General features: G+C 43.1%; 1 protein-coding gene and 1 long non-coding RNA gene across 7 annotated transcripts in view; one reads left to right on the plus strand and one right to left on the minus strand.

The window, feature by feature from the left end:
- The window catches only part of TMEM108 (transmembrane protein 108), a 239179-nt gene that overhangs the window by 209115 nt on the left and 2300 nt on the right, over positions 1-27764 (plus strand). For 5 of the 6 annotated variants that reach the window (XM_039527732.1, XM_039527733.1, XM_039527734.1 and 2 more), the window contains 2 exons: positions 10831-11946; positions 27162-27316. In XM_039527732.1, coding sequence (XP_039383666.1) covers positions 10831-11946; positions 27162-27316 — 1271 coding nt within the window. Of the gene's footprint in view, positions 1-2787; positions 2852-10830; positions 11947-27161; positions 27317-27764 lie in introns of those variants that run through there. The other variant, XM_039527737.1, reaches the window with a different exon arrangement.
- On the minus strand, positions 95-20843 carry LOC120399478. The gene is made up of 6 exons (XR_005595184.1): positions 20734-20843; positions 19093-19333; positions 15260-15447; positions 13709-13765; positions 1160-1372; positions 95-587 (listed from the first exon to the last, which is right to left on the minus strand). It is a non-coding gene; the product is annotated as an uncharacterized LOC120399478 (long non-coding RNA).

Raw genomic sequence — 27764 nt, forward strand, 5'->3', positions numbered from 1 at the left:
TCCTGGGTCCCTCATCCATACTGGTGGTTAACAAAAGGAAGAGACAGAGCCAGTTGAGTGCTACCCCTAAACAGAAGGATGCAAAGAAACTTGATCTGTTTGGGAGGAAAGTTTACTTGACAGGCGGTCTACAACTATGTATCTCAAACCAGCAAGCCTTACTGTGGAGATACGACTACAATTTGTGGGACTCTGTGTCTAAATTTAAGGACTCCATGTCTCAAGACTTATGGCAGGAATTTTCACCCATCTTAGAACAAGGAGAGAATGTTGCCAGAGCCTCTCTCCAGGGGGCACTGGACGCAGCAGACATGGTGGCCAGGACAATGGCCTCTGTTGTCACCATGAGATGATGCTCTTGGCTGCAGTCATCAGGACTCGCTCAGGTGATCCAGCAGTCTATCCAGGACCTCCCTTTCGAAGGCTCCTCACTATTTTCAGAGCAGACAAACTACATGGGACTACATGGCCTGAGGACTCAAGGGCTACCCTCAGGTCCCTGGGCCTCTTCCTCCATCCACTTCGAGGAAGCACTTCAGGCCTCAACAGCTGCCATGTTTCTTGGCTCCGTGTCTGAGACAGTACTCCTATAAGAGGAAAGGGAGAGGTTACAAGTGCTGTCAACCTCAACCTCCCAGCCAGGGTCACACAGGTACTCTGGCAGGACCAAGCAGACTTTTGAAGGTGTGCCCATGGTGCTGTACCAGTTCCCAGTACAGATTCTGCCTCCCCTTTATTTTTGGACCAACTGTCCCACTTCAGCCTGGCATAGTTCCGCATAACATTGGACTCCTGGGTGCTAAATACAGTGGTGAGTGGTTATACCCTGCAGTTTTCATCTACCCCTCCTTCCACACCCCATCCCTGTCCCTCTTCAGGGACCTTTCTCGTGAGCAACTACTTGCCCAGGAGGTGCAGACACTCCTACAGATGGGGGCCATGGAGAAGTTACCTCAAAACTTGAGAGGGAAGGAGTTTTACTCCTGTTATTTCCTAAGCACAAAGGCCAAAGGGGGCCTTTGGCCCATACTGGACCTGCGTCATCTCAACAGATATCTCAAGAAACTGAGGTTCTGCATGGTCTCCCTGGCCTCCATCATTCCCTCCCTGGCTCCAGGGGACTAGTATGCCACCCGCCCTTGACTTGACGGATGCTTACTTTCACATTTTTATCTTCGCTGGCCACAGATCATTATCAATTCCGCAGCCACCCCGGGTTTTCACAAAATGCATGGCAGTGGTAGCTGCCTTTCGCAGACAGCAAGGTGTTCAGGTATACATGTACCTCAATGACTGGCTGATCAAGGGTCATTCAGAGGCTCAAGTAAAGAACAGCATCAGCCTGGTCCAAGCCACCTTTTGAGTGCTGGGCCTATTGATAAACGAGCAAAAGTTGACCTTTATTCCTGTTCAGAGAATAAAGTTTATTGGGGCACTGCTCAACTCGACCAAAGCCAGAGCCTGCCTTCCAGAGGCCCAGTTCCAGACCATGTCGGACGTGATCGCCAAGGTCATTGTCCAACCAATCATGACAGCCCAGGTTTGCCTCAAGCTACTGGGACACATAGTCGCGTGCACATACATGGTCTGGCTCCCAAGGCTATGCCTCAGGCCCCTGCAGACATGGCTAGCTTCAGTTTACTTCCTGAACGGACACCACTTGGACTTGGTGCTTACTGTTCCAAACCTGGTCCTCACCTTCCACCACCTCCTTTTCTCCCCACTCCTCTCCCAAAACAGCAAGAATGAATTTTCTAAGGAGACTGGGGGTAGCAAATTGCCTGGGCTATTCCAGCACCCACAGTAAGTGAGGAATGACTGAGACTCTATATCCAGACATAGACTGGCTGGGATTCTCTCATGTCAGTGCAGTCCTCTAACACTGAGACCCATCTTGGTGCACAGGTGTCTGAAAGCCTATTATTTTTTCCTATTCCTTTTGGGGAATACTTAGCTTCTTGAACTAGGCCAATATTTGCTCTGCTTGACCAATGTATTCTTCCATTCACCCATCCTTACTGCTCGCGTAACAGGAAAAAAAGAATATTACCAAGTTGGCATTAAGAATCAGGAGGTTGATCTGTGTTTTCAGTATTTTAAAAAAAATCAAACTGATAAAATATAAATCATAAAGTTATCACCAAAGAGAATAATAAAATCTAGGAGGTGTTTTGACTCCAAAGAGAGGAAGAGAATAGGGTCAGTATTTCATTTTACATACCTTTCTCTGACAAGAATTTTAATAGTCCTATCAATAACCAAATGAAGGTATAACTATTCTTACAGGTATGGAATCAGGAGCTGGGTTTGTAAAACCCATCTGCGTGCTAAAAGCTAAATGATATATCAGAGGAGGGGCATTCTTCCTTGAAACAGAGCATTAGGCAGTCTCACAAAGATGTGCAGCCGTGGAGCTTGTTGCTGTTTTGTTCCCAGCAAACTAGAACAGCCAGTGATCCTCTGTAGCATTTGAATAGAACTGTGCCAGACAAACTGTATCTGCACTCGATGGAAAAGCAAGCTGGAATACCAGCCAGCCATTCAGCCTGCTTGCTGAGAAAGCAAATGGCTCAATAACTAATAAGCTTTCTTTGCGTTTGCAATGGTATTTCATAAAGGAGAACAAGCCCTTTATTTTACATCGCTGGAAGACACGCCTCCCTAGTCTGTGTCTTTCTTCATTCCTCCAAAGGAATTCCAACATTAGCAGCAAACTCTCCACAGTGGAACTACTTCATTCATTAGGAGATGGTATCATCTTTTATTTTTTACATTGAAATATGAAGCTTCCAAGTCTGCATGACGTGAGCAGGTGAGGATGTCTGCTGACAAGTCCAAATGATATTTTCAGGTAAGTGATTCCTTAATATAATCAGATAAAAGTCATCTTTTATTTTTCTCCTCAGTAATTATTGTGGTATTAGATTGTCAATGTTCATTTTCACAAGGGTCAGAAGTCTGCATGTATTTAAATGAATGGGCATCTACAGCATTTTTAAAGCACCTATTACCATGGTATGTATCTGCCTTTGTGTGCAGCATGAAAATGAATGAGAAGATATTTTATTTGTAATACCTGTTGTTATATCACTTGAAAATCTAAAATTTAATTTTTGCTTACGGACAGACTCACTTGAAGCCTTTGATGGAAATGACCCTTACCAGCAGTGATGGTTGCTCCTATAATAATTTAAATTGTTAAAGGGCTGGGCATAGTAGCTTTGTGCAAACTCTATAGCAGACTCTTATATTCTCATACTGTGTCAATGTCTTCTGGTTGCTCTTTGTTTCTGTATGTGATTTCCAAAACTTCTGTTCAGGTTATTTTATGTTATTGCTGTTATATTAATTGCAGCCCTTTGTTATTCCTGGTGTTTCACTTTCTACATCATAGATTTTAAGCAGACCTTGAATAGAAAAGTAGGGGTTGAATTTGTCGTGTAATCCATAACATATGAACTTCATTCCCCTTCTCCTCCGCCCAACACCTTGAAGAAAAATAGAAAATAACTTGTAATGTAACATTTGAAAACTATTGCCTGGCCTTCTTGGATTTGATGTAAGATGGTGTGAAGAAAAAAAGCTCGTGGAAGTAGCCTACTACTTTTTTTTTTTTTTTTTTTTTGGTCAATTCCTCCATCGCTCATGGTAACTGAAATTGCTTAACCCTTTGCTTGTACAAATGTAACTCTACCTTGTTTACATGGAAATCCTATCATTTATTTGAAGTGTTCATGCAGCATGTAAACAATAAAACATACCAAAAAATTACATGCACAAAAGTAATAGAATCTTGCAGGGTTCTACAGTTTCCATATTTTAAAAGTCACTTTTTCTACTTTTGTTGTTGTTGCGAGCAGAGATGCACATGACAAAAGAACAGGATAATGCAGAAGGTTTTCACTACAAAAATGTGTTATTTTTTCAAGTGCTGTCTTTATCATCACTTAGCAATTCAAGAATGTTAGAGGTGCAATAAGGTTCAAGCACACTGTACTCTGCCCAGGTATACATGCAGCCAAGATGTGCTTTTGTAGTCTAATGGGGCTCTGGACATTCCCTTTTGTAGAACTGTTCCTTTTGCTTCCTTTGCCCAAGGCGATCTGAGATAACAGATCCAGCAGTAGGGTCTAAATACAAAGCTGTTCCTGATTTCCCACAGCAAAAATGTTTTTCAAGCACAGCTCAATGAGACTGTTTATTCTGCCGCTGGGTCTACGGTGGAGAGGGCCAGAATAGGAATCTTTGCTTCCAAATGCCAGACTGAACTCTTTGTGGATAATCATTCACCATGAAAAATGTTAATATGGGCCTCAAAACTTTCCACTATATCTTATGCAATTAGGGCTTGGTCCAAAGCCCACTGAAGTCAGTGGGAGTCTTTCTACTGACTTCAGAGCACATGTTGCGTAAGATGCTGTTGTTTAAAGATTCTACCTAAAGTCTGAGCTGACTCCAGTAACATGCACAGACTCTCGTGTCAGGCTAAGAAGCTATTCTTTACTTTTGAAGAAGTTAAAACTCTTTACCAGCTACTGCTAGTAAAGTATCTAGTGCAACCTCAGGCTGTATTAATTCCTGAGCAGACCCCACCCCTCCATGCAATGGAACCCACTTAAGAGGGGGCTGCAGGGGCAGTGAACAGCTCAGGAACCATGTCAGCATGGCTCCAGCAGACCTGTGCAAACAGAGCCAGGAGAGAGCAGCAGAACTGAGGCTCAAGACCCAGCCAATTAGATACCGAAAGAGCTGTAAGTTCTGGGGACTGAACCGTCAGCTTCTTAAGGCAGGGTATTCCCTCCCCTCAATGATAGTATTCAGAAGAAGCTCCAGAGCAGTGGTTCTCAAAGCCTGGACCTCTCTCCTTTAGTAATGTGGAAATAACAGGGTGATCACAACCCCTTGACACCTGTTGGCATCATGAGCCCCAGGCAGAGACCCTCACTCTAGAGGCATCTAATCATTTTCTTCCACATAAACATATATAAACACACCCCTTATCTCTTCCTGTGAGTTTTTCCCATGGAAGGGAGCAGTTTCAGCTTGAGAGAGACTAGATTTGGCCCTCTATATTGAGGATATAGCAAGATTTGGTCTACTGAATCCTGGTAAAGATGCTTACTGGTTTCATTACATACATCATCCTTTTACTGCACTATTTTTCATACTTGAGTGAATTCATTTTGTACTTAACATACAGTACTTGGAGCACTGTGTAACGGTGCTCAGAGTATTATGTAAGAACAGAGTGATATTGTTCACACTGCCAACATATGAGGTCCATCAACATTCTTGTTAGGATTGAAGGATTTTTAACAGAGCTATTCAATTAGGCTCCAAAGCTGACACTTGATATATGACACTTACAAATAAAATCATTTGGCCATTTCTGAGCATGAAGAATGAAAAAAAACAAAAAAAAAAAACCCAACAACCAGGAATTAGTTTTGAGCTGGCATGGCTTTCCAACCCCATAGAGCCTAGGAAATGAACTCCCCAGTCTGCTGGATATGGGAGGCACCTGTATGCACACACTTACTTTTTACACCCATGATGACACCTATTGAAGTCGATGGGCCTTATGTACATAGAAATACATGTGCTTAAATATTTATCAGACCAGGACCTAAATGCTCCAGCATCTTTCAACATAACAGCATATTCAATACATGTATTAAAAAAAAAATCTTGTGCCTTCGAGTAATTGTTTTTCAGATTTGTCAGGACTCTCCTCAGTTGTCATGTTAGGGCAACATCACATTCTTTCAACTCACCTTTCCTCATTTTAAAATTATATTATACATAATCCCACATCTAAAAATACTGGATGCCTTGTAAGTTGCCTCAGTGGGTTTCTTTAAAGTGACTTTACATAGAAAAGAGATGGATCGTCAGGAAAGAAAACAGATTTTTCCACTTATTCATGAATATCTGCTAAAATCCAGAGTGAGTCCTCATTAAGCTACATTTTGCTAACCTTCTGAGCATTTAAAAGCTATAGGGACAAATTCTGCCCAGACTTACACCTTGTGAAAATCAATGGGAGGTCAGTGTCTGACTGCCTTTTGTGCTTTCAAAAAATCTCCCCTCTCAAAAATAAAATGTACCTCACCTCCATGCTGCAATTCTGTTGCCTGCTTTCTTTTGTCACAGTTTATAAATAGTATCTTTCATTTCTGCACGGGGTACTACAGTCTAGTTTTGGTGTCAAATGTTCACACTCAAACCTCTGTCTTGTTATTTTAGCAGTGTGTGTAGATGCATTTGTGTTCATTGTTGAGATGAACCATTGTTTTATCGAGAACAAGCGCATAGTATGTACAGCAGTGGTCCCCAAGCTTTTTACCTCATGCACTCCCTCCCCCAAGCCAGGAGTGGGGCTGTGGCTCCGGGAGCAGGGGGACACGGACAGGGTAAGGGAAGCCGAGGCTGGGGCCACAGCTGGGTGCGGGGGCAAAGCTGAGGCTGGCAGCCTGGGCCCTGGGGCCACTGCCAAGAGCAGAGCCACAGGCCGGCAGTCATGGCTAAGAGCGGAGCTCTGGGCGTGGGGCTGGCGGCTGGGACCCCGAGCACAGTGAGGGAGACCGGGCCAGGAGCAGAGCTGAGTGGCACTCCCTGCCCGGGCCCCAGCTGCACCTTGCAGCCCAGGTAGACAGACACATGCTAGCTCTGCTTGAGCTAGTGCACTTGAGCTAGCAGTGTGGACCTTGTGGCATGGGTTAGCCACCTGAGTATGGACCCAAGGAGTAGGACAGGCTTATACTCCGGTGGCTAGCCCAAGCCATTTCACATGCCACAACATCCGCGCTATTTCTAGTGCACTAGCTTGAGCAGAGCAGGTGCGTGCGTGTCCATCTACCTGGGCTGGGAGGCATGCTCCCAGTTGCAGTGTAGCCCTATGTGTAGCATTAGTGTATGGACTCTCACAAGGATGAGGCTGATCATTGTTGAAGACTATCATATTTTCTGAGTCCCATTTTAAAAAGTCCATGGTAGAGACACAAGTCACCATTTAAGCTGGAGACATGTGGCATCAGACCTAGTGCCCATCCATAGCTTTCAGCACCAATATTTTCAGCTTCTGCCTCTCAAGCTAACAGAGAGCCTCCTGTAGTGTTATACCTAAAAAAAGAAATAGTATTTTTCAATTAATCTATAATACAAGTACTGTAGTGCAATCTCTATCATGAAAGTTGAACTTACAAATGTAGAATTATGTATAAAAAATGCACTAAAAAACAAAAGAATATAAAACTTTAGAGCCTACAAGTCCTCTCAGTCCTACTTCTTGTGCAGCCAATCGCTCAGACAAACAAGTTTGTTTACATTTATGGGAGATAACGCTGCCTGCTTCTTATATACGTCACCTAAAAGCGAGAACAGGTGTTCGCATGGCACTGTTGTAGCCGGCGTCGCAAGATATTTACATGCCAGGTGCACTAAAGATTCATATGTCTCTTGATGCTTCAACCACCATTCCAGAGGACATGGGTCCATGCTGATGACGAGTTTTGCTTGATAACAATCCAAAGCAGTGCGGACCAGTGCATGTTCATTTTCATCATCTGAGTCAGATGCCACCAGCAGAAGGTTGATTTTCTTTTTTGGTAGTTTGGGTTCTGTAGTTTCTGCATCAGCGAGTTGCTCTTTTAAGACTTCTGAAAGCATGCTCTACATCTCGTTCATCTCAGATTTTGGAAGGCACTTCAGATTCTTAAATCTTGGGTCAAGTGCTGTAGCTATCTTTAGAAATTTCACATTGGTATCTTCTATGCATTTTGTCAAATCTGCAGTGAAAGTGTTCTTAAAACTAACAACATGCTGGGTCGTCATCTGAGACTGCTATAACATGAAATATATGGCAGAATGCGGATAGAACAGAGCAAGAGACATACAATTCTCCCCCAAGGAGTTCAGTCACAAATTTAATTAACACTTTTTTTTTTAACGAGCATCATCAGCATGGAAGCATGTCCTTTGGAATGGTGGCCAAAGCATGAAGGGGCATACGAATGTTTAGTATATCTGGCACGTAATACCTTGCAATGCCGGCTACAAAAGTGCCATGCAAACGTCTGTTCTCATTTTCAGGTGATATTGTAAATAAGAAGCGGGCAGAATTATCTCCTGTAAATGTAAACAAACTTGTTTCTCTTAGCCACTGGCTGCACAAGAAGTAGGACTGAGTGGACTTGTTGGCTCTAAAGTTTTCCGTTGTTTTGTTTTTGAGTGCATTTATGTAACAACAAAAAAATTAACGTTTGTAAGTTGTGCTTTCATGATAAAGAGATTGCACTACAGTACTTGTATGAGGTGAATTGAAATAGTATTCCTTTTATCAGTTTTACAGTGCAAATATTGTAATAAAAATAATATACAGTGAGCAATGTACACTTTGTAGTCTGTGTTATAATTGAAATCAATGTATTTGAAAATGTAGAAAAACATCCAAAATATTTAATCAATTTCAAGTGGTATTCTATTGTTTAACAGTGCGATTAAAACTGCGATTAATCGTGATTAATTTTTTTGAGTTAATCGCATGAGTTAACTGATTAATCGACAGCCCTAGTTATTTGTATTACAGTCTTATACACTGTATTTTAAAGTCAGTTTGTCGACCTCCTGTATAGACAGCAAAGCATACTGAGTGAGCATGAGTGGAGGGCTAAGGCTGTTAGGGTGGGGAAACGACAATGAGGCAGTTCTAAGCTGTATGGGTTACATGGCTTGTGATCAGCTAGTGTGTAGTAGGGCAGGAGGAAAACGTGCTACTACTTTGGTGGTTGTTTTGGTTTTAATTTTTTTTTTTACTTTATATCTCCTATGTCCTTCCCCCCTCCCCCCACAAGGGATTGGGCTGGGCATCCTTTAGTATGGAATTTGTATAAAACCAAAATCAAAATAACTAATCCCAGCAATGTCCAGGGACCTCAGTGGAAGTTATAATGCAGCATCTTCCTTGATGCTCATAAGTCCCATTCTACAGAGATTTCACTTTTCAATGGTGAGATATTACTCCCAAGTGAATTAACATAAAATGGCTTTTAATAGTGCTCTCATAGGAGATTGTGTGCGTGTCCCACACTGCTGGCTGGAAGGCTTAAAATTGCAAGGATTAAAATGGATTAATTTGGTGTTCAAGAAGTGCAAAACACTTGGCTCAGTGGGTTGGTTATAGACTATGGAGCCTTTCCCCTCAAGATCACAAGTTCTAATGCTGATCAGTTTAGTACTGCCATCTAGTGGTGGACAATGGCCTCTTAAAAATTAATTGATTTTCTCAGTGCATTTCTAATGGGCAGGCATCCACAAGGTAGTTGACAATTTCAGCAAATGGAGACATGGCATCAGTGTGGTTCCTGCAAGCTGTAGTGACGTAAAGGTACATCAGCAGAACAGGGCTTGTATTGTTACTGTTACCTGGATTAGAGAGAACAGATGAATTCACATTGCCGGTGTTGCGAATCTGCACTTTTCATGAGCTAATAGTCACTTACTGGGAGGTGGGAAGGGCAAAAGCCTACAGAAAACCTCAAATTCCACATGTACAAGCACAGGAAATGAAAATTCAAACATCTGTATAAAAGTTAAAACAGAGGGTTGACTGTATTGGGTCAAAATTGGAAGCCTAATAATACTGTAGTTTCAAAACTGTGGTCTTTTGAATTTGCCCATGTTAGAGTGTTTTGCACTTCTCAGACACTGTAGATAAAAGGCAAGATTTTCAAAAGTGACCAGTGATTTTGGGTGTCTCAATTTCTCTGTGCCCCACTTTAGACATGTTAAAGAGATCTGAGTTTCAGAAAGTGTTGAGCCATCCATCTGCTCAAAAAATCAAATCTCTTTAAGGCAACTCCAGTTGGGCACCCAAAAACAGCGACACCCTAAATCACTACTGATGCTTAACAATCTTAGCCGAAGAACAAGGAGGCTAAAAACCCCAGCAGGCTCACAACAAAGTGGGCAGCTGTCTGGGAGTGGAGGCTCGTGGGCAAAAAAATAAAAAAAATGGAAAATATGTTGTTTTAATTGCAACCTCCTAGGGGTATGCTCTAAATCTTCTATTGGCCGAGCACATTGGGCACACCGGGGCCTCCTCAGATCCCTCCCTACCAACTCCTTATGTGCCACCTTCCCATTCTCATCTATTTCAGGGACTCCTCCCACCCCCTCAACCATATGTTAGGGGCTTTGTGTGATGCCTGTTCCCCCTTCTACCACATGCCAGGAGCCCACCACAGATCTTGCAGCCCAGGGGGTGGGAAACTATGGTGGCTTTAAACCATCTTTTCACTTCTACATTCTGGGCTGCTCCAGGGGCTAGAGTAGCCCAATTACAGCACCTTCTGCAGGCAACTCTGAGTGGCTGCACTGCCTGGAATCTACATGCTCCAGCCCTGCCCAGGATACACCCCTCCTCCTACTCCCAGCCCTGCCCCTGGTCTAGCCCTTATGCTAGAGTCAGAAGGCACCTTACAGCTGCCTTCCTGAGTTCCCACACTGGAGGAATCCTCCTCCTAATAAGAACTAGGGCTTTCAGAGCTCCTTTAGGCTCTCCCCCCTTCTTGATTTCTTAGAGAAGGAGGGGAAGATTAAAGTTAGTCATGCACTTTTCTGCTGTACTATAATTTAATGCTTTGGCATCTTCCTAAGGCTCTCGCTGCAATCTCTTTGCCTAATGTATGCGTGCCTGACAAATTATAGTGAACTAACTTGAAAGATACCATAAAAGCTTGAATAAGGAAAGCATGAATACACAATCATAGGGATTTTAGTCTGTACCTCTGTGGTTTTCATTTCAATACCTTTCTGTGTCCTTTCCTCCAGGTGTTCTACTGATCTGGGCACTGACAGAAGAGCTGGTGTTTGCTGTTCAGATACTGCCCCCGAGTGTATCATCGTCTCAGGGCCTCCTGACAGACACTACTACCATCACAGCCATGAGGATAACACCTCAACACAAAGGCCATCGCACGATAGGACCTGTTCCCACAACTACTCATTCAAGTCTTCACTCAGCTCGCCCAATGGAGACACCTGCCCCTACCGTTGACCAGAAGCAAGCAACCAGCAGCCATCGCATTGGCAAAATGGAAACATATCATTTATACAACCAGAGTGCTTTGTATTCAGGACAGACTCGCCCGAAGGGGAAAATATTTCAGATTTTCAAAGGCAACTTCACAGAATCTACAGAGCCTTACCTAAAGACAGCACTGCACTCTCCCTTTCCTACTTTGAGGCGCCCATTCACTAACCACCCATTTCAGCCCCAGATTGCAGCCTCCAATGATCCCAATAGTACTGGGCCAGCAACTACGACAGACTCAAGCTCTTCTCTTCACAGCAACACCTTGGAAGGCCTTAAAAGAGTAGAGCGGGTAAATGGAACATGGCTAGTTATGCAGAGAGCAGATCTTACCACTCCAACAGCTGGCCCATCGACTGATCCCAAAACAGGGTCGGTGCCTTTTAAACCCACACACTATGATATATGGGATATCCTGAGCAAAAATAACTCTTGGGTAACCTTGAGTCCAGGTACAAATGTACCTTTGTTTGCCAACCCTGGAACTGCAACAGCAGCGGGTCATTCAGTTCAGACCAGCTTTGATGTCAACATTTCATCACCTACAACGGGAGACCCTAAAGGAACCGCCATGACACCACACACCATGGTGAAGAATGCTACTTTATCCAACAGGGCTCTCTCCACAGCATCCACCACAAGGTTGGCCAGCTCCATTTCAACAGCTGGTTCCACAGCAACGGGAAACTTTCTAAACAGACTGGTGCCTGCTGGAACCTGGAAGCCTGGCATGCCCGGGAATATTTCCCATGTCACTGAGGGGGATAAACCCCAGCACAGAGCAACCATTTGTCTCACCAAGGTGGACATTGCCTGGATCATTCTGGCTATCAGTGTACCTATATCTTCATGTTGTGAGTTAATTGCTTCTTTTCTTTTTTCCTTCCTTGAGATACAAAATGTGTGCAAGCCCGGTGGGACAAGTATTGGCCGGGGAGCTTAGCATTTGCAGTGTAACAAATTCATATGGAATAGATGACAAGCAATGTTTAGAGAAATAACACATTCTCTGATCTAAGTAGCCAAGATTAGAACACTGGCCTCTCAGCTCCAAAGTGCAGGCTAAACACTTGAGCTAAAGGCAAACTCCCTTTGCTGGGATTAATAAGCAAGTCAGTTATCTTCTCTGTAGGTCCTTCACTAGAGAGTACCATAACATGCCCCTCACTCACATAAAGTCTGGATGTTATAGGAAGGCAAAGCAGACATTTCAAAAATGTCTAAATCAGGGATAAAAAATTAGCAATTCCAAGATTTTGGACCTGCATATATTCAGCCCTGGAGCAGTACTGAAGGACCAGTGATAGCTTTAAAGATTAGTATCTTCTGAAACACCAGCTTTTCAATGGTATAAAGTATTTATCACAGTTAGTTTGTGAGCCATTGGACTTTAAAATCACATCATTCTGACTACCATCTTGCTTTCTTTCTCCACTTCAATTCTGTCATAGTTTTATCGGATGATGTCTAGAGAACAAAGAGTTTGGAATCTTAGCTTTCAAACAATACAAAGCATTCATTTCTAAAGTACAAACCATGTTTCCATAACCAATTTGTGACCTTCTAATCTGACCCAATTATAACAAACATGTTTGAACTATGTCCACCCAGAAGCTTATTCACAACACTAAACTATGTCAACCACACTTGTCTGTCCACTATATAACTATTCCTATCAGTGCATTCTGGGAAAGTCAAAAATATTATCCCATAGTAATTAACCACTGGAAGAACTTACCAATGGTCTTGGTGAATTCTCTATCACTGGCCATTTTAAAATCGAGATTGGATGTTTTTCTAAAATATATGCTCTAGGAATTATTTTGTGGGCAGTTCTATGGTCTGTGTTATGCAGGAAATCAGACTAGATGATCACAGAGATCCCTTCTGGCTGTGGAATCTACCTCAGCAGGAGATAGAGTGCCCTGACAGCACACACACTGAGTGACACAAGCAATATGAGACAATATACACTATGATGTCCTAATATACACAGAGCTGTGATGGAGGTTCCACCAAACTGATCACACAAGCATAGTTAAGTGGGTCCATCAACAGTGCAAATAGAAGTGTGTCAAACAGTTACAGGAACATAAATATTTGCCAGTGTAGGCTGCCAGCAAGGATGAAACAATTGTTAGCAACCATGGCTCCTGAGCGTTAACCCTGTTATGTTATATACAAGCTATATTTAGACCTAATTTTGTTACTAATTACAAATTTGGTTAAAATGGTAGTGGAGACAGGGCCAGCTCCAGGGTTTTTGCCACCCCAAGCGGTGGGGAAAAAAAGCCGCGATCGTGATCGGCGGCAACTCCACCGCGCTTTCTTCTTCAGCGGCAGGTCCTTCCCTCTGAGAGGGACCGAGGGACCCGCCACCGAAGAGCCCAACATGCCGCCCCTTCCCTTTGGCCGCCCCAAGCACCTGCTTGCTGAGCTGGTGCCTGGAGCCAGCCCTGAGTGGAGACAGAGCCTAAGTCAGGCTGATTGTTAAAATAATGTTGGAACTGAAGTAAGTGTGTATGTGAGTGAGAGAGAGAGAGAAGCAAGTATAATAAAAATGCGATTTTTGTAAGGGCCAATATATCATGATCTGCTAAAGCTAGAAACACTTACGTGGACCAGTAGAAAGTCTGTCAGGACCAGAAAATATTTCCAAGCACTGGTACTGAACTAGAGATCAGAAAGAAAAGTATATTAAAGCCCTGGATAAAGCATCTGTCTGAGTGCTAAGAGCAAGCAGAATCTAGAGAGTCTTTTTGAAGGACTTCTGATTATCAATTAGTTTCTTAAACTATTTTACTGTAACACGTACTGTAATATCATGTGCTCATATAACTACATTTTTACGTCTCTTATATTGCAAGCTGTGATTTCAACAAGTCATATTGTTTGGAATTTGGCCTGCATCAGTAGTGAGGGGGCACCATTCTCAAATGCAGATAGGGACTAAACAGCCTAAGTCCCATTGACTTTTCATGACTTAGGCTCCTAAGGCTCAGATCCTCCAAGGTGTTCAGGTGCCTAACTTCCATTGATTTCAGTGAGAGTTAGGCACCTAAACACCTTGAAGGATCTGGGCTTAAGTCTACATCAAAAAGTTGTGCTGTTTTAACTACACTGATATAATTAAAGTGGTACAACCCCCCCAAGGGTGGATGCAGTTATATTAACGTCTATGTGCTTATAGTGGCACAGCTTATTCCCATAAGGGAAAGGGAATAAACTGTATCAGTATAATGCACCTTTATATACCTATAACTGCATCTACACTATGAGTTGTACCAGTTAAAAAAACAAACCAAAAACAACAAAAACCCAACACATCCGTACCTCACAATTATACTGGTACAAACTGCATGTAGACGAGGTCTAAGTCGCTTTTGAAACATTTTACCCAGAGAACTTTTAACATTTGGTGGCTACCTTTCAGATAATTTTCTAGCAGACAGATGTTCTCCTGCCAAATCCATTGCAGCACCTGCTCCGCTTATTTTCAGCCTCAACAGAAAGTCAGTGGCTGTAATGGGCATGAAAAATCATCTCTCCAAGTCAGGGTCGAGGCACGTTGGTGGGATAACGTGAGGAAACTTACTCAAGCTATACCTGCTGCATTGATAATTAGTCCCCAGTGTTGTCACTCCAGCAGTAAATTCATTTTAAAATGTTCTGAAGGGTCAGGCATTATCTATACATAGTGGCAGAAGTGATTCTCCACATTGCAGCTCTCACATACTTTGCTCAGGTCAGAGGTTCAGAGTTCCTTTGCTTTCATTTCATTGCCCTGAAGATTTAATCACCTCCACTCACAAAAGCACCAGTCTTTTTACCTGCTGGATGCAAATGTCACTTTAGCTTCAGCAATGAACACTCAGCCAAGCAGCAGGCCTGGGACTCAAATCTCACTACATGAGTGATGTGAAATGAACATAATAGTAATGCATAGCTCATTAGTGCTAACTCTGCACACTGCTCTGTTACCATTGTATTTCTGAGGAAATCTCTCAAGGAACAGTACACACCATGCACAATATGTATGATTGCCCTTGTGAGTTATTTTGCCTGTCATATTAAAATGAAAAGAACATTTTCCCTGATGGAAAGGCCTGTTGTAGCTCCCTGGTGCCATTTCACAACAGAGGAAGCGTTGTTTTGTGAACCTCTTACATGCTCATATGTATCCTCAGCCGCAGTGGAAATGAACAGTTGGTACTGTATCTCTGCTACAAAACAGCCTTGTGAAGCTGGGCGTATTGCATAGTAAAGACATTGCTGCCATCTTCAGGAAACAAATATATAAAGCCCTTCATTCCAGTCTCCAGGCAGAGGTGACTATAGATGAAAAGTGGTTGTTCCTAATTTTGAGAAAAGATGAACTTCAGAATTTGATTTTAAGGAACATGTTATAGTACAGTAAAAAAAATTGCCTACAACTAACAGATTTGCTATGGGTATCTTCAAGGGGAGTTTTTGCAATGAAAAGGTTTCACAGCTATATGCAGTGTGCAAAATAAACTGAATGCAGTCCATCTCCTGTTTTGGGTGGTAGGGGGTGGGGAAATACAGAGTGTTTTAACTCAGCTCCGAGTCAAGTCTATCAAATCTTACATTCTTAGGCCACTGGCCCATTCTAAGGTGTTCTGAGGTGCCTAAGGCAGTGAGCATGGGGAAGGAAGATGATAATTGACTCTGAGAGGCAGGACTTTTGTTAAGGGTGTTCTTCAGCTACCGGTTCCCAGCTCTGAGCTCTGATGGGGAACCAGCGGGGTGAAGGCAGCATGAATTGGGAGGGCTAGACAGAGGTGTAAAGACTGGCACTGACTCAACAGTTACATGCTGAGAAGTCTGCCAGGGAGTACAAGTCTCCCTATCTGCTGAGATACAGGGTAGGCCTGCCACCACTTGGCATTCCCAACTCCCTAAAGAAAAAGAAGGAGAAACCAGGCGTGGGGAGGGAATTGGTGCCTTTGCACAGCAGAAGGGTGAGGAGAGAGAGAGGCAGGAGTCAAATTAACCCAGCACCCTAGCCCTAGTCTGGCCTCAAACTGAAACCCACTATAAACCTAATTCCAATCCGTATCTGAACACTGCTACCTCAGACCATAGCTAATGTAAAAGGTGACAGTGTCACAATACCCACCAAATCTGCAAGTACGTGTTTTCAAGGCTACACCAAACTTCTTAGGTCTCCCTGGCATATGACAGGGAATGTTGTTCAGTGGTTCACTGCATCAATCAATGCACAGTATCACCTACCATGACACAGAATAGTTTAGTAACCCAGCCTGGGAATTTGTGGACAGGGGGTTTATGCCCAGCTCTTCTATGTGACCTTGTGAGAGTTGCTTCATTTCTCAGTGCCTCAGTTTCACCAGCTAGACAATGAGGGTAAGGCTAATTACTCCCCTTGGAGACCACAGATAAAAAGGGCTAAATATTTTTACGTTCCCAAAGTGTCACATAACAACGAGATTGCTATTTTCAACTTGTCACAGTTTTTGGTGCATTGTGGGCAGCTATCCCACAGAACACCTCGTCCTCTGAGGACTGGACTGCTGTGTCACCACACCAGCACAACACGTTTTGTCGAGCTATTCTTTCTTCAGCTCCAAAGTGACAGAGAGAGTCGATGATGATCAATATGGATTTGTCTCAAGCACTGGTGGTGGGGATCACATCGTCATGGAAGTCTTCAAGGAGGCTGAATAGCTGAAGCCAGAGAGAGAGAGCAGGGAGATAGAGAGGCCAGGGCACAGGGCTTCAGAGGGGGGGATGCCTTGAGGGGAAGAATTTGAGGCTGAAGCCAACAGTAATGTTTGCCTTGGGCATGAGGAGAATTGCACTGCTTACTATATTATATTATCCATAATAATAAATATGATTTGCAGTGCCTCTTTCTTTACTGGGCTAAGTGTCTTTTCACTATCTGCTATATAAAAGACTGTTTTCAAAGCCAAGAATTGTTTTATTGAAAAAAGACAGACAGACAGACACACAACATTTCATTAACACAAGAGGAAGTTTGCTGCCATGTGGATTGCTGTTTAATGAATTTAATGAATCAGTGCATATATACTGCATGGTGATAGTTGGGGAGAGCAGGGTAAGGGGGGGGGGGGGGAGGGCAGGTTCAGGGCTGGTTGGCAGGTGTTGGAGTGGAGGGTGGTGTGGGTGGTGGGAGCCTGGATGCTGGGGGAAGCTGGTTGGAGCTGACATTGGGGCACAAGGGCGGGTTCAATTCTTCTCTCTCTGCAGCAGAGTGCTGAAGAACAGTTTTCAGCATGTCTCTCTCTTTGGATTTTTTTTTTTCAAATTTTGAAGCCTCTGTGATGTTGAACATCTGGGCAGTCCAGTCAAGGTCAAGTACAACACAGAAACAACAACATACACAGCGGGCATTGCATCCTATACTCCCAGACATGAAATGTTACACTGAGGAGTTCTCACTTGCAAGTTCTCACTTGCATTCTTTATCCCAAAGTTGAGATGCAGATGCAGGGGTCGATGATCTATCTCTTCACTAACTAAAGTCTCCCAACATTTTTCACAGGACTTAATCCTGGAAGATGTTTCCCTGCCATGCATGCCATAACCCCCCCCCTCTCCAGAAACATTTCCACCCAGAAAATAAAAAAGCGCCCGGGTACACGCTCCTCTGCCTGTCCTTCTGCAACTGCTGCCTCCTCTCCTCCCTGTCCCCAGCCTGCTCAGAAGTGTCCATCGTTACCCTGGGATTGAAACACTGATGAGGGTCTCCTGCACCACCTGCCCATGCTGGGGCTTTGTTTGTTGGAGGCACATGGTGGTTACCTACCTGTAACTGATTAAACTGATTGCACACACACCCTGGCTGCAGCAAACAGGAGGAGATTTTTAAATTTCAGTGCACTGATGTGCAGATGGGCTGACAGGAATTCTGGGATAGCTCCTTATTCCCTGGAGGACAGGTAAATTTGTGATGTCCTTCAGGCAGCTTTGAACTTTGGGGGGGGGGGGGGGAAGGCATCTCTTTCGCACTTCCAGCCACAATGCAGGACATGTTGTGAAATTATTTTAAAACTCACATTACTGATCCCTCAAGTTCCAAGTTCTTAAAAAAAAAAAAGTGAAAAAAATCTTTCTGTAATTACCAAGTGACATGATTAGATGTAGAAGAATACAAACCTGTGAGTCAGATGCACAGCAGTACATTCATTTAGCCAGTTCTGCTGATGACAGAAAATGTGAGAGGGAGGCTGGCTTGTAGTGTGGAAACATCAGCAGAACCCAAAGAATGTATGAACTATTGCCTTGGATCCAGCTCTGGCTAGCTCATATTTCATTGACTGGGGAATGCTCAAAAGTGCCTTTTGCCAACCTTCATTCTTCATTGAAGAATCTATGAAAGTTTCTCCTGGAGTCTAGTTCTCCAAAGAGATAGATACTCCAGCCCTGATTCTGATCTCACCCTGTTTCATGCAGATGTACTGCACCACTGTAAGTGAGATCAGACTGAGATTTAGGCTGTTTCCGCACTACTTGCTAAGGTGTGATTCCCCTGCTCACGTACACATACTCACGCAAGCTCCCATCAATCTAGCGCTAGTATAAATATACTGTAGCCACAGTGGCACTGGTGGCAGCAGCAGAAGCATAGCTGAGCCATGCCGAGTCCAAACCTGCGTGAAACCGGTGGATACGTACTCAGCATGGCTCAGTTCCGTCTCTGCTGCTGCTACCAGTACGACCGTAGCTACACTGCGATTTATACTAGTGCTAGCTCAATGAGAGTTAGTGCAAGTATCTGTATATGAGCAGAGAAATCACACCCCTAGCTCATAGTGTAGGCATAAGCCTCAGCAGTGAATCTGGTGTCCAGCTGGAAGCAGCTGTCAGTCAGTAAAGAACTTCAATAATAATAGTAATATAGCTAAAATAGTGTAATAATACAGGCAGTGTAGGTAGCAAAATCTATTGTTAAAGTTGCTGGGCATTTCCTATTATAAGAGAAGGTTACTCACCTTGTACAATGATTGAGGTTCTTCAAGATGTGTCCCCCTGTGGGTGCTCCACTTCAGGTGTTAGAGCGCCCCTGTGCCATTGATCGGAGAATTTCAGCAGCCGTGTCTGTGTGGGTCATGCATGCACAGTGCTTGTCTCGCAGCGCTGTTAGTGCCTCATCTATCACGCGCACGACCCAACCCCCTCTCCTTCTCAACCATCCCCGGCCTGAGCTGGAGCTCCGTAGCAGCGTCCCAGTGTCTGTGACGAAAGAGAAATAGTTTTAAGTTTCATAGTATAGTTAGTAGTAGTTTGGTTAGTCTTCTTTACCATATATCTACTTTTATTATAAGATCCTGTTTTCAGTTGCATATAACTTTGCAAAAGGTAAACCATTTGAGTTGAAATTTTCCACCCTGAATACTTGCCTCAGGCTGAATTATTATTATTTTTTTTGGGTGGGGGGGAAAGGTTGCTTTTTTTTTTTTTATTTAAAGTTTCGGCCAAAACAATTGAGCTATTTCTGCGGGTGAGATTAGGGAAAAATCCATTGTTTTTCTTACATTATTCTTACAACCAGTGCATTATTTTTTTAGATGCTCTAGTGTCTCCATGCTTTGGAGCAGGGACTTGAAATTTGTCTGCAGGGTGTGTGTGTGAGGAATGTGGCTTTTACTGTTCCCATGAAAAACTGGGCATATTTTCACAAGGTATGAGCCTTTTAACAAATCTTAGCTCACACATGATCAAGGGAAACTTCTAGAGTATGGCTGCTAAAGTCTCCAGAGATTCTGTCTGCACTGAGAATGCCCCAGCCATTCACAGCTACTTTTGCAGACTACACTGTGTGTACTCCACCATGGGGCTGCAGGGGCTGGGCTGAGCACAACTTTCCATACAATTCACAGGAGCAGTAGACTCCAGAAATGAGAACAGAGAGACTCTCTCTTGTGCTCCTAGTGCCAGGTAGTGAGCAGCAGAAGAAAGTAGCCTGGCTTAAAATGAAGAGGGGTGAGGCATGTGGGAGACAGTGTTGCAGGAACCAAAGGGGGGAACATTAGCCAAAAGATGGGGGGTGAGGGAGAGAAGTGGGAGATAGGAGCCAGTCGGGGAAGCAGCAGAAGGGGAAGGGGACATGAGCCAAGGTCTTGGAGGGTATATAGGTGTGAATCAGAGGGAAGATTATAGCTGAGGAGAGGACTGGAGCTGGGAATGGATAGATAGGAAGAAAGGTGTACAGAGATAAACTTGTGGAGGATACAGGGACAGAACGATCTATAACTTTGGAAAAACACACTACTCTCCAGAACCTGGAACTGAACCAAGAGTCGAGTCTCTATGTATCTCTATTGTCAGCATACATATGTGAAACCCCTGGCACCGTGTGAGTCTCGTCCCCCTCTAGTAGCTGATCCCCATATTTAGTCTTCTACTACTACCACCAGTTACCCCATTAACTAAGTGATAGTGGTCTATGCTATACAGATCCAAACACTGCTGATAACCCAAGCTGCGGGTCAGTGTGGTTCCACATGATGGAATTTCTAGATTTTTTCCCAGATTTTTGTAAAGTCAGGAAATTACATTTTAAAAACAATGTGAAAAGAATGTTAAGATTGTAAAGTCAAGTTATCAAAAGTAAGATTTAAGAGTTGCCCAACCTTATTTCACCCTACTTATGTGCAGGCATTATGTTTGTAAGCAGAGACTCTACTACTTATTTCCACAGTTCCCCTGCCTCTCAGTGCACATGCTGCGCCTTCGGAAATTCTGTGCCCCTGCGGCGCCGCAGAAAAATGCCCTCCCACCCCTTCCTTTTGCTTCCTGGCAGAAAATGATTTCCGTGGGGAAGCAAAGAGACGCTGCACCAGTTCTCACTCACCCCTCCCCGGCAGCTCGGGCAGTCGGGAAGTGAGGTCTGGGGATGCCCCGGCCACCCAGGGACCTTTAGTTCCAGCTGGGCGGGAGGGGGAGGACAGAGATGGAGTTCCCCCTCCCCTTCCCCTGCATGGAGCAGCCAGGACCGGGTCAGCTGGCTGCAGGACGCTCTGCGCCATGGCGGGAGGGCCGGCTTAGCAGGGGTCTGGATGTGCAGGGGTTGGGCGGACGGGGGAGCAGCTCCCTGTACAGTGACCCCTTCCCCCACCAGCACACCCAGAACCTCCGCCCCCCACAAACCCCCCCAATCCTCTACCCCACCAAGCATCATCCCCTGCATCAGGAGCCCCCCACACTTGGACCCCCACCCAACTGAACCCCAACCAGCAGCACCCAGACCCCTCCACCCAGCCCCACTCCCCCCCCACACTGAGCCCTAATCACCTTCACCTGCACTCCCGTGCAGAGTCCCATTCCCGCTGCACCCAGAACCCCACACTGAGCCTCTGTGCATCCAGATTCCCCCCTGCACATAGATCCCTCACCGAGCTGCCCGCACCCAGATTGCGCCACACAGAACCCTGATACTCCTGAGGGAATTCTATGCCAAAAAATTAAATATTCTGCACAAGAAAATTAAAAATTCCGTGCACAATATTTTAAAATTCTGCAAAGTTCTGCATATTGTCAAAATAGCACAGAAACACAACAACAATATAATCACACCATTTTCAATTATTTTGGTAATTTATTTCAAAATACTTGTCAGCAAATAATAACAATGGTGTGGTTATATTGTGTTATTTTGACAAATAAAATATGCAGAATTTTGTGGAATTTTAAAATATTGTGTATGGCATTTTTAATTTTTTTGTGCAGAATATTTAATTTTTTGGCGCCGAATTCCCTCAGGAATGTATGGGAATATATAAGTGTGGTGTAGTGAATGAGGTTATTTTCTGTAAAACCACTTTCTAATTTGTTGGAGGCAAGGGATTGCAGGGAGAGAAAGGATCATCTCATGGTTAAGGCAGTACAGTATTGCCCTGGAAAATTTGATTCTATCCCTCTCTTTTCCACCGAGTTCCTATGTGATGCTGAGCACGTCACTCAAACCAAAAAGTGTTCACAGCTGGCCACTAATTGTATGTTCCTCATTTTCTTGGTGCCTAACATGAGACACTTGGTGCTATATATGCAGAAATGCAGGGCATTCACAGCTGTGCTCTGAATATATAATGTGCTATCAAACTGTTAAGTACTCTGAAAAATCAGGCCCTCAATGTCTCAAGTTGCACACCTTAAATGAGTAATATCACAGGGGCATTGTGAAGAAAATTAATGTTTGTGCGGTGAATAAGGTCTGGGGCCACACACTGAATAAGGATGAAAAGAAATATTGAATAAGTACTCACTGAATAAGGCAGTGATCCTATGGAAAATACAATGTGATCATGCCATTAAAGACTATCATAAAGCAGAAGGGAGGCACAATTAAGGTAGCAGAGACATCCTTAAGTCTGGCATTTCCTAATTATTGAATGTTTGATTTTGCCGCCTCAAAGTTCTTTTAATGTAGAGGTTTTTTGATGCAGTAATATAATAATATTAAATAGCGAAGAGGCCAAATACAGCCCTTGGATGCATAAGAAGGGGAGTATCAAATAGGAATAGAGAGGTGGTATTATTTCTGTATATAGCATTAGAAAGACCATTACTGGAATGCTTTGTTTAGTTCTGGTATTCACAGCTGAAAAATAATACTGGAAATTGGAAAGGGTTCAGAAAAGAACTACAAGAATGATCTGAGTTCTGGAAAACTTGCCTTATAGTTAGAGACTATGCAAAAATGAAATGTAATAGAGAGGGAAAGGTCAATCAAGCTTTCCTGAGGGTTCAGGTACATTTTGGAGGGAAAGCTGTAGTTGGTTCTTATTTTATCCAAACAGATTCACACCTCACTAAAAGAAATGGGATGTTGCAGGATTAGTACATTTTGTTAAACAATACTAATTTCTAGTCTTCACTAGAATACAAGACACATTATAGAAAAGGCAAGATGGAAGCTGTGACTTTTTTTTTCTGCTCTACTCTGTTGTCTTTACTGTTACTTCATCTTTCCAACCCACCTCTACTGTGTTTGTGTGTTTCATCCACTTAGGATTTCCTGTCTGACAGCCTATATCGGGGTCCCCAAACTCGGGTACACATGCTTGATGATCTATCCATTCACTTCACAACAATTTTTTAAGAAGGTGGTATGTGAACCAGTAAAGTTTGGGAGGTGCTGTCTTAGATTGTATGAACGGAAAGGTCCTGGAACACTCTGGGTGTTTCCAAAATACAGATAATAAGATAACAGTTTATAGGACCCCCAAGCTCTCTGGTAAATGGAACACTAGATTAGGACCCAACAGAGCTGGGTTCCCAGTATTGTGAGTTGGCAAGTCACTTATACCTGCTCCTGCCTCAGTTTCCTCATCTATATAATTGGTATAATACTGTAGTTATACCCACTTTTATAAAGTACATTTAGATATATTATTAAAAGTGTTATGTTACATTACTTCAAAAAAAATAAACTTTCACCACAGTTAACACTTATTGGCACACTGGTTGGCAGTCTCAGCAGAGTGGCCAATGACTGAATGAGCACAGAGACAGAAATTCCCTTCATATAACAGTCTCTCCTGCTTAGGGTTGAAGCACCTTGAAAAGACAGCTTGGGGGATCTTTCACTGCTGCTATACTTAATCTGTTCTAAACACAGGTCTTCATTCTTCTGGCTTTTCAATCTGGCAGTGTTCAGAAGAGCTAAATGCTTGATCCACAAAGGGACTTAGATGTTGCAATGCCTAACTTTTAGGCACCCTGCCTAGTGGAATCCACAGCCCTGAGTGAAGTGCCCAGGCTCTCTATACAATGCATAGGGAGAGCAAGGCACCTAAGAAAGGGATTTCCAGAAGCCAGCAAACTGAGCTGGGAGACACCCCCGCTAGCCAGCTGGAATGGAAATGCTAAAGAGAGGGGCAGGGCTTAAGTCCCATCTCAGGGGGTTAGGCACCTCCCTCCACTCACCATTCACAGCTGTGAACTTTCTCCAGGAGCTAGGCACCTAAGCCATGTCAGTCCTTTCTTGCAAAAAAACTGAGAAGAAGGTGGGGATCCTCATTATATCTAACAGCCCACTAGCCAGGTCACTTTCCTGGGATGTGGGCGCTGTAGGTCTGAATCTCTGCTCTGCCTGAAGCAGGGCCCGAGTGGGGGGAACACCAAGTTTGAGAATTCTGTTGCAGCCTAGGCATGAACACAGAGATGTCAGGATACAGGCTCCTGTGGGCATGTTAACCGGCAGACGTTTAGGTGCCCTGAGGACTTTAGCAGTGGATACGTAAGGGCCTAGGGACTTTAGGCACCTCCAGGATTAGGTGGCAGCCGAGTAGGAGTTTTGAGAATCTCAGTGTCACTAAAATGTTGGATTTAGGCACCTAAGTGACAGGCATTTAAGTTCCTTTGTGGATTTAGCCCCAAGCTCACATTCCAAAAACATAATGGAGGGCAGGGGAGGGGCGAGAAAGTTATGTTTGCAGAGGAAGTACAAGATAGCCCAGGATACATTTATGCCATCTCCTTTTGAATAAATACACATTTCTCACTGCTCATAGTACCACTGTCTTTCCAGCTCCCAGAGATAAACCTCATATTTCACTGACACAAGCAACATAATTGTACAGACTGTAATCCCTAGATTTTTCAAAAGATTTGCACAGAATTTAACCATACATCCCCCACTGACTTTAATGGGAGTCCTGTCATTAAATCCCCAGGCAACTTTAAAATTTCTATCTATCTTAGGCATTTACAGAGCACCCATTACATAGCAGCTAGGAAAATTGAAGGAGTATTGTTGTTACTATGCTCACTTTATATAGCCTACCATTGGGGATAACTACATGTTCTGCTTCACTTTCCCGTCTTACCATGCCTCCAGGGCAGAGTGGAGATGTCTAGTGGTTAGTGACACTGGTTGAATAGTCTGAAAAGATAAGGGCCCGACTGTGCAATCTTTATGACTGAGTACTTTCTCAGGCAGAGCAATTTAATTGATTTCAGTGGGGCTGCTCACACAGTGCTCACCAGCGTGACTAAGGGTTGCACAATCAAACCCTAAGGAAATACATGCACTGGGAGTGAAGTTACTAGTAATGGATAATTTGAGACAAGTCTGGATAATAGTAAGCTTCATAATGGCCTGCTGTTTTGAAATGTGCAAGCATGCTACGAAATATTTTTCCATTATTTTAATAAAGAGATTTACAGTATAAGCATGTCTTTTGCTTTGACGAAGACAGAGACTGTCTGAACTCAACCCATGAGCCATTCCTCTGTTGTAGCTTAGTCTGTTATTTTTAAACAGAGCTCTAGCCTTATGCTTGTCTATTGACATTTTATGTGAATAAACGGGATGTGAAACTAGATCCATGGCAAACGGGTAGTTGCTATGTTTGTCAAAATATACAAAGCATCTCTGACCCCTCTAAATTGTTTCCTTTCCCTTAGGCTACAATTCTAATAAGTAACATTAGCTGAGAAAATATTGTTTTCCTAATTCATGAATATTTTCTTTTGTTTCCTCTGATTAGGGATTTAGACATTATGGAGTACATTTTCAGAAGGGCAGTCTTCTTTTTATAAGTGCAAAGGAAAGTACATTCATTGCTGAGTACTCATTGTGGGTGTAAATCAGGTAGTTTAAAAGTACAAATGCTTTAGATTTGTGTCCACAATTTATTTTTGCAGGTACACGTTTTGTAGGTACAAACTGAACCTACAAAACAAAGGATGGACCTAACCCCACTGAAAATTAAATCCTGGCATGTGCTTAAATCTCCACAGTTACATGGACCATTGAGATTAGTACATATAGCAAAGTGAGTTTGGCAGGCTTAAATAAAATTGTCCAGATTCGGAAGCTTTTTTTTTTTTTAGTAATAAGATTAAACCTCTCGATCCAAATCAAAACAGATTTGAGTATACTGAAAGCAATCCTGGAGAACCTTTCTCAATCACTTTAGGTTACAACAGTATGCCATGGAAGCTGATTATATTCACCCTGGTAGTAATATCAATTCCAGCATCCCTGCATATGTCCAGTGCTCTATGACCTGAAGCAGATGCTTTTACAAATGAACATACAAGCTCACAAACTTATTCCTGGGATCCGTATTTGAAGCAGATTGGAGGTCTGTCTGTCTGTCTATCTAACTTATGATCTGCTAACATACTCCTCACTGCAGGATCTAAGCACTGCACGGGTAGAACAGATACATGTAGTGAGGTCTATAGTGGACTTCATTGAGTATTCTGCTATTCTTGAGGCTCTAAGAAGCTATGTTGTACTTAAAGTACTATACAGGATCTTTTCAGGGGGAATAAGGCAAAATGCCACGTTTATTAGTAATACATGTATTAATTAACACTGTATCATATGCATATGATATGTATATTACACTCATGCACTCACACACACACAAGCACACTCCGTCTTGTTGTTGTTACCAATTAGCTGCTCCACCTAACTGCACTGGCCAGGTGAGTTAGATGGGGGAGGGGGTGGAGCCGGGGAAAGATCTTATTCTACTCCTAGCAAAAAGACATTTTTCTTCTACTTTAACTATCCTTAGGGGCTACAACATTATACCAAGGCTTAACACAAAGTTTTCTATAAGTTTTCCTACATAGGGATCTGATACAAAGTTCCTATATCAAGGGACTTGATACAAAGTTGTATGAAAATAGCTTAATGCAGGGCTATACGAAGAAGCATAATACAAAATCATATGAAAGTATTGTGAAGATGCATAATACAGAGATTTATCTACAGCTATTTGTGGTTTATATCATTCCAGTCATGGTGCAAAAGCTTCATAAAAAACAAGAGGGTTGGGTCTTGCAGCAAATTCTAAAGTGGCCTCAGAAGGCAAGTAAAAACTGCAATTTCTGCAAAGCCCAAAAGATACTCTGTATGGGCTAGATTCTGAAACACTTGGTCATTTCAGTAGCATTTTGCTCCACATCATCAGTGGAGTAAGACACTATTCCATGTGAATAAGGGTATCCGAATATGGCCACGTGTCTTGAAAAACAAATCCAAGTCACTAAGTGATTTCCCACAGAAACAATCAAATTCTTGTCATTTTTCTGTTAACAGCAGTTCTGCTGACAGTCTGCTGCATGAGGAGGAAGAAAAAGACTTCTAACCCAGAAAACAACCTGAGCTATTGGAACAATGCTATCACCATGGACTACTTCAACAGGCATGCTGTAGAGTTACCAAGAGAGATCCAGTCTCTTGAAACTTCAGAGGTACCATAGTTGCATGGAACAAATCCAGTGACTGACAAGCTTCACTGAAACCATACTAGATGAATAATAATAATAATAATAAAGTCTTTTGAAAACTTTATGTACATCCAGAGAAACAACCTTTCAAGGAAGCCCACCCCAGTGTCATGTGATGACACACTTACTGTATCTCAAAGATTCTATGTCCTGTTGTTAAAGTTATGTTTTGCCAGAAAGCTCTTGCTGTCTATTCCTAAGACTGAATTCCCTGGGTTAAGCAGTACAAGACAAGGTTGTTCACTTTGGCCTTGCCTTAATTTGGGCCTACAGTTGAGTATAGCATTCCAATCAATGAGTGGGAGTGGTTCAGGGTATTTGTGCCAGTAGTTTGATTTGTGCCAATTATTGTCTACAGTGATTCATCTTAATCTCTGTAATGTGCCCATATAGCATGATGATGGCACAGTGG

This window comes from Mauremys reevesii, linkage group 2 (genome assembly GCF_016161935.1).
Source record: "Mauremys reevesii isolate NIE-2019 linkage group 2, ASM1616193v1, whole genome shotgun sequence".
NCBI lineage: Eukaryota > Metazoa > Chordata > Testudines > Geoemydidae > Mauremys > Mauremys reevesii.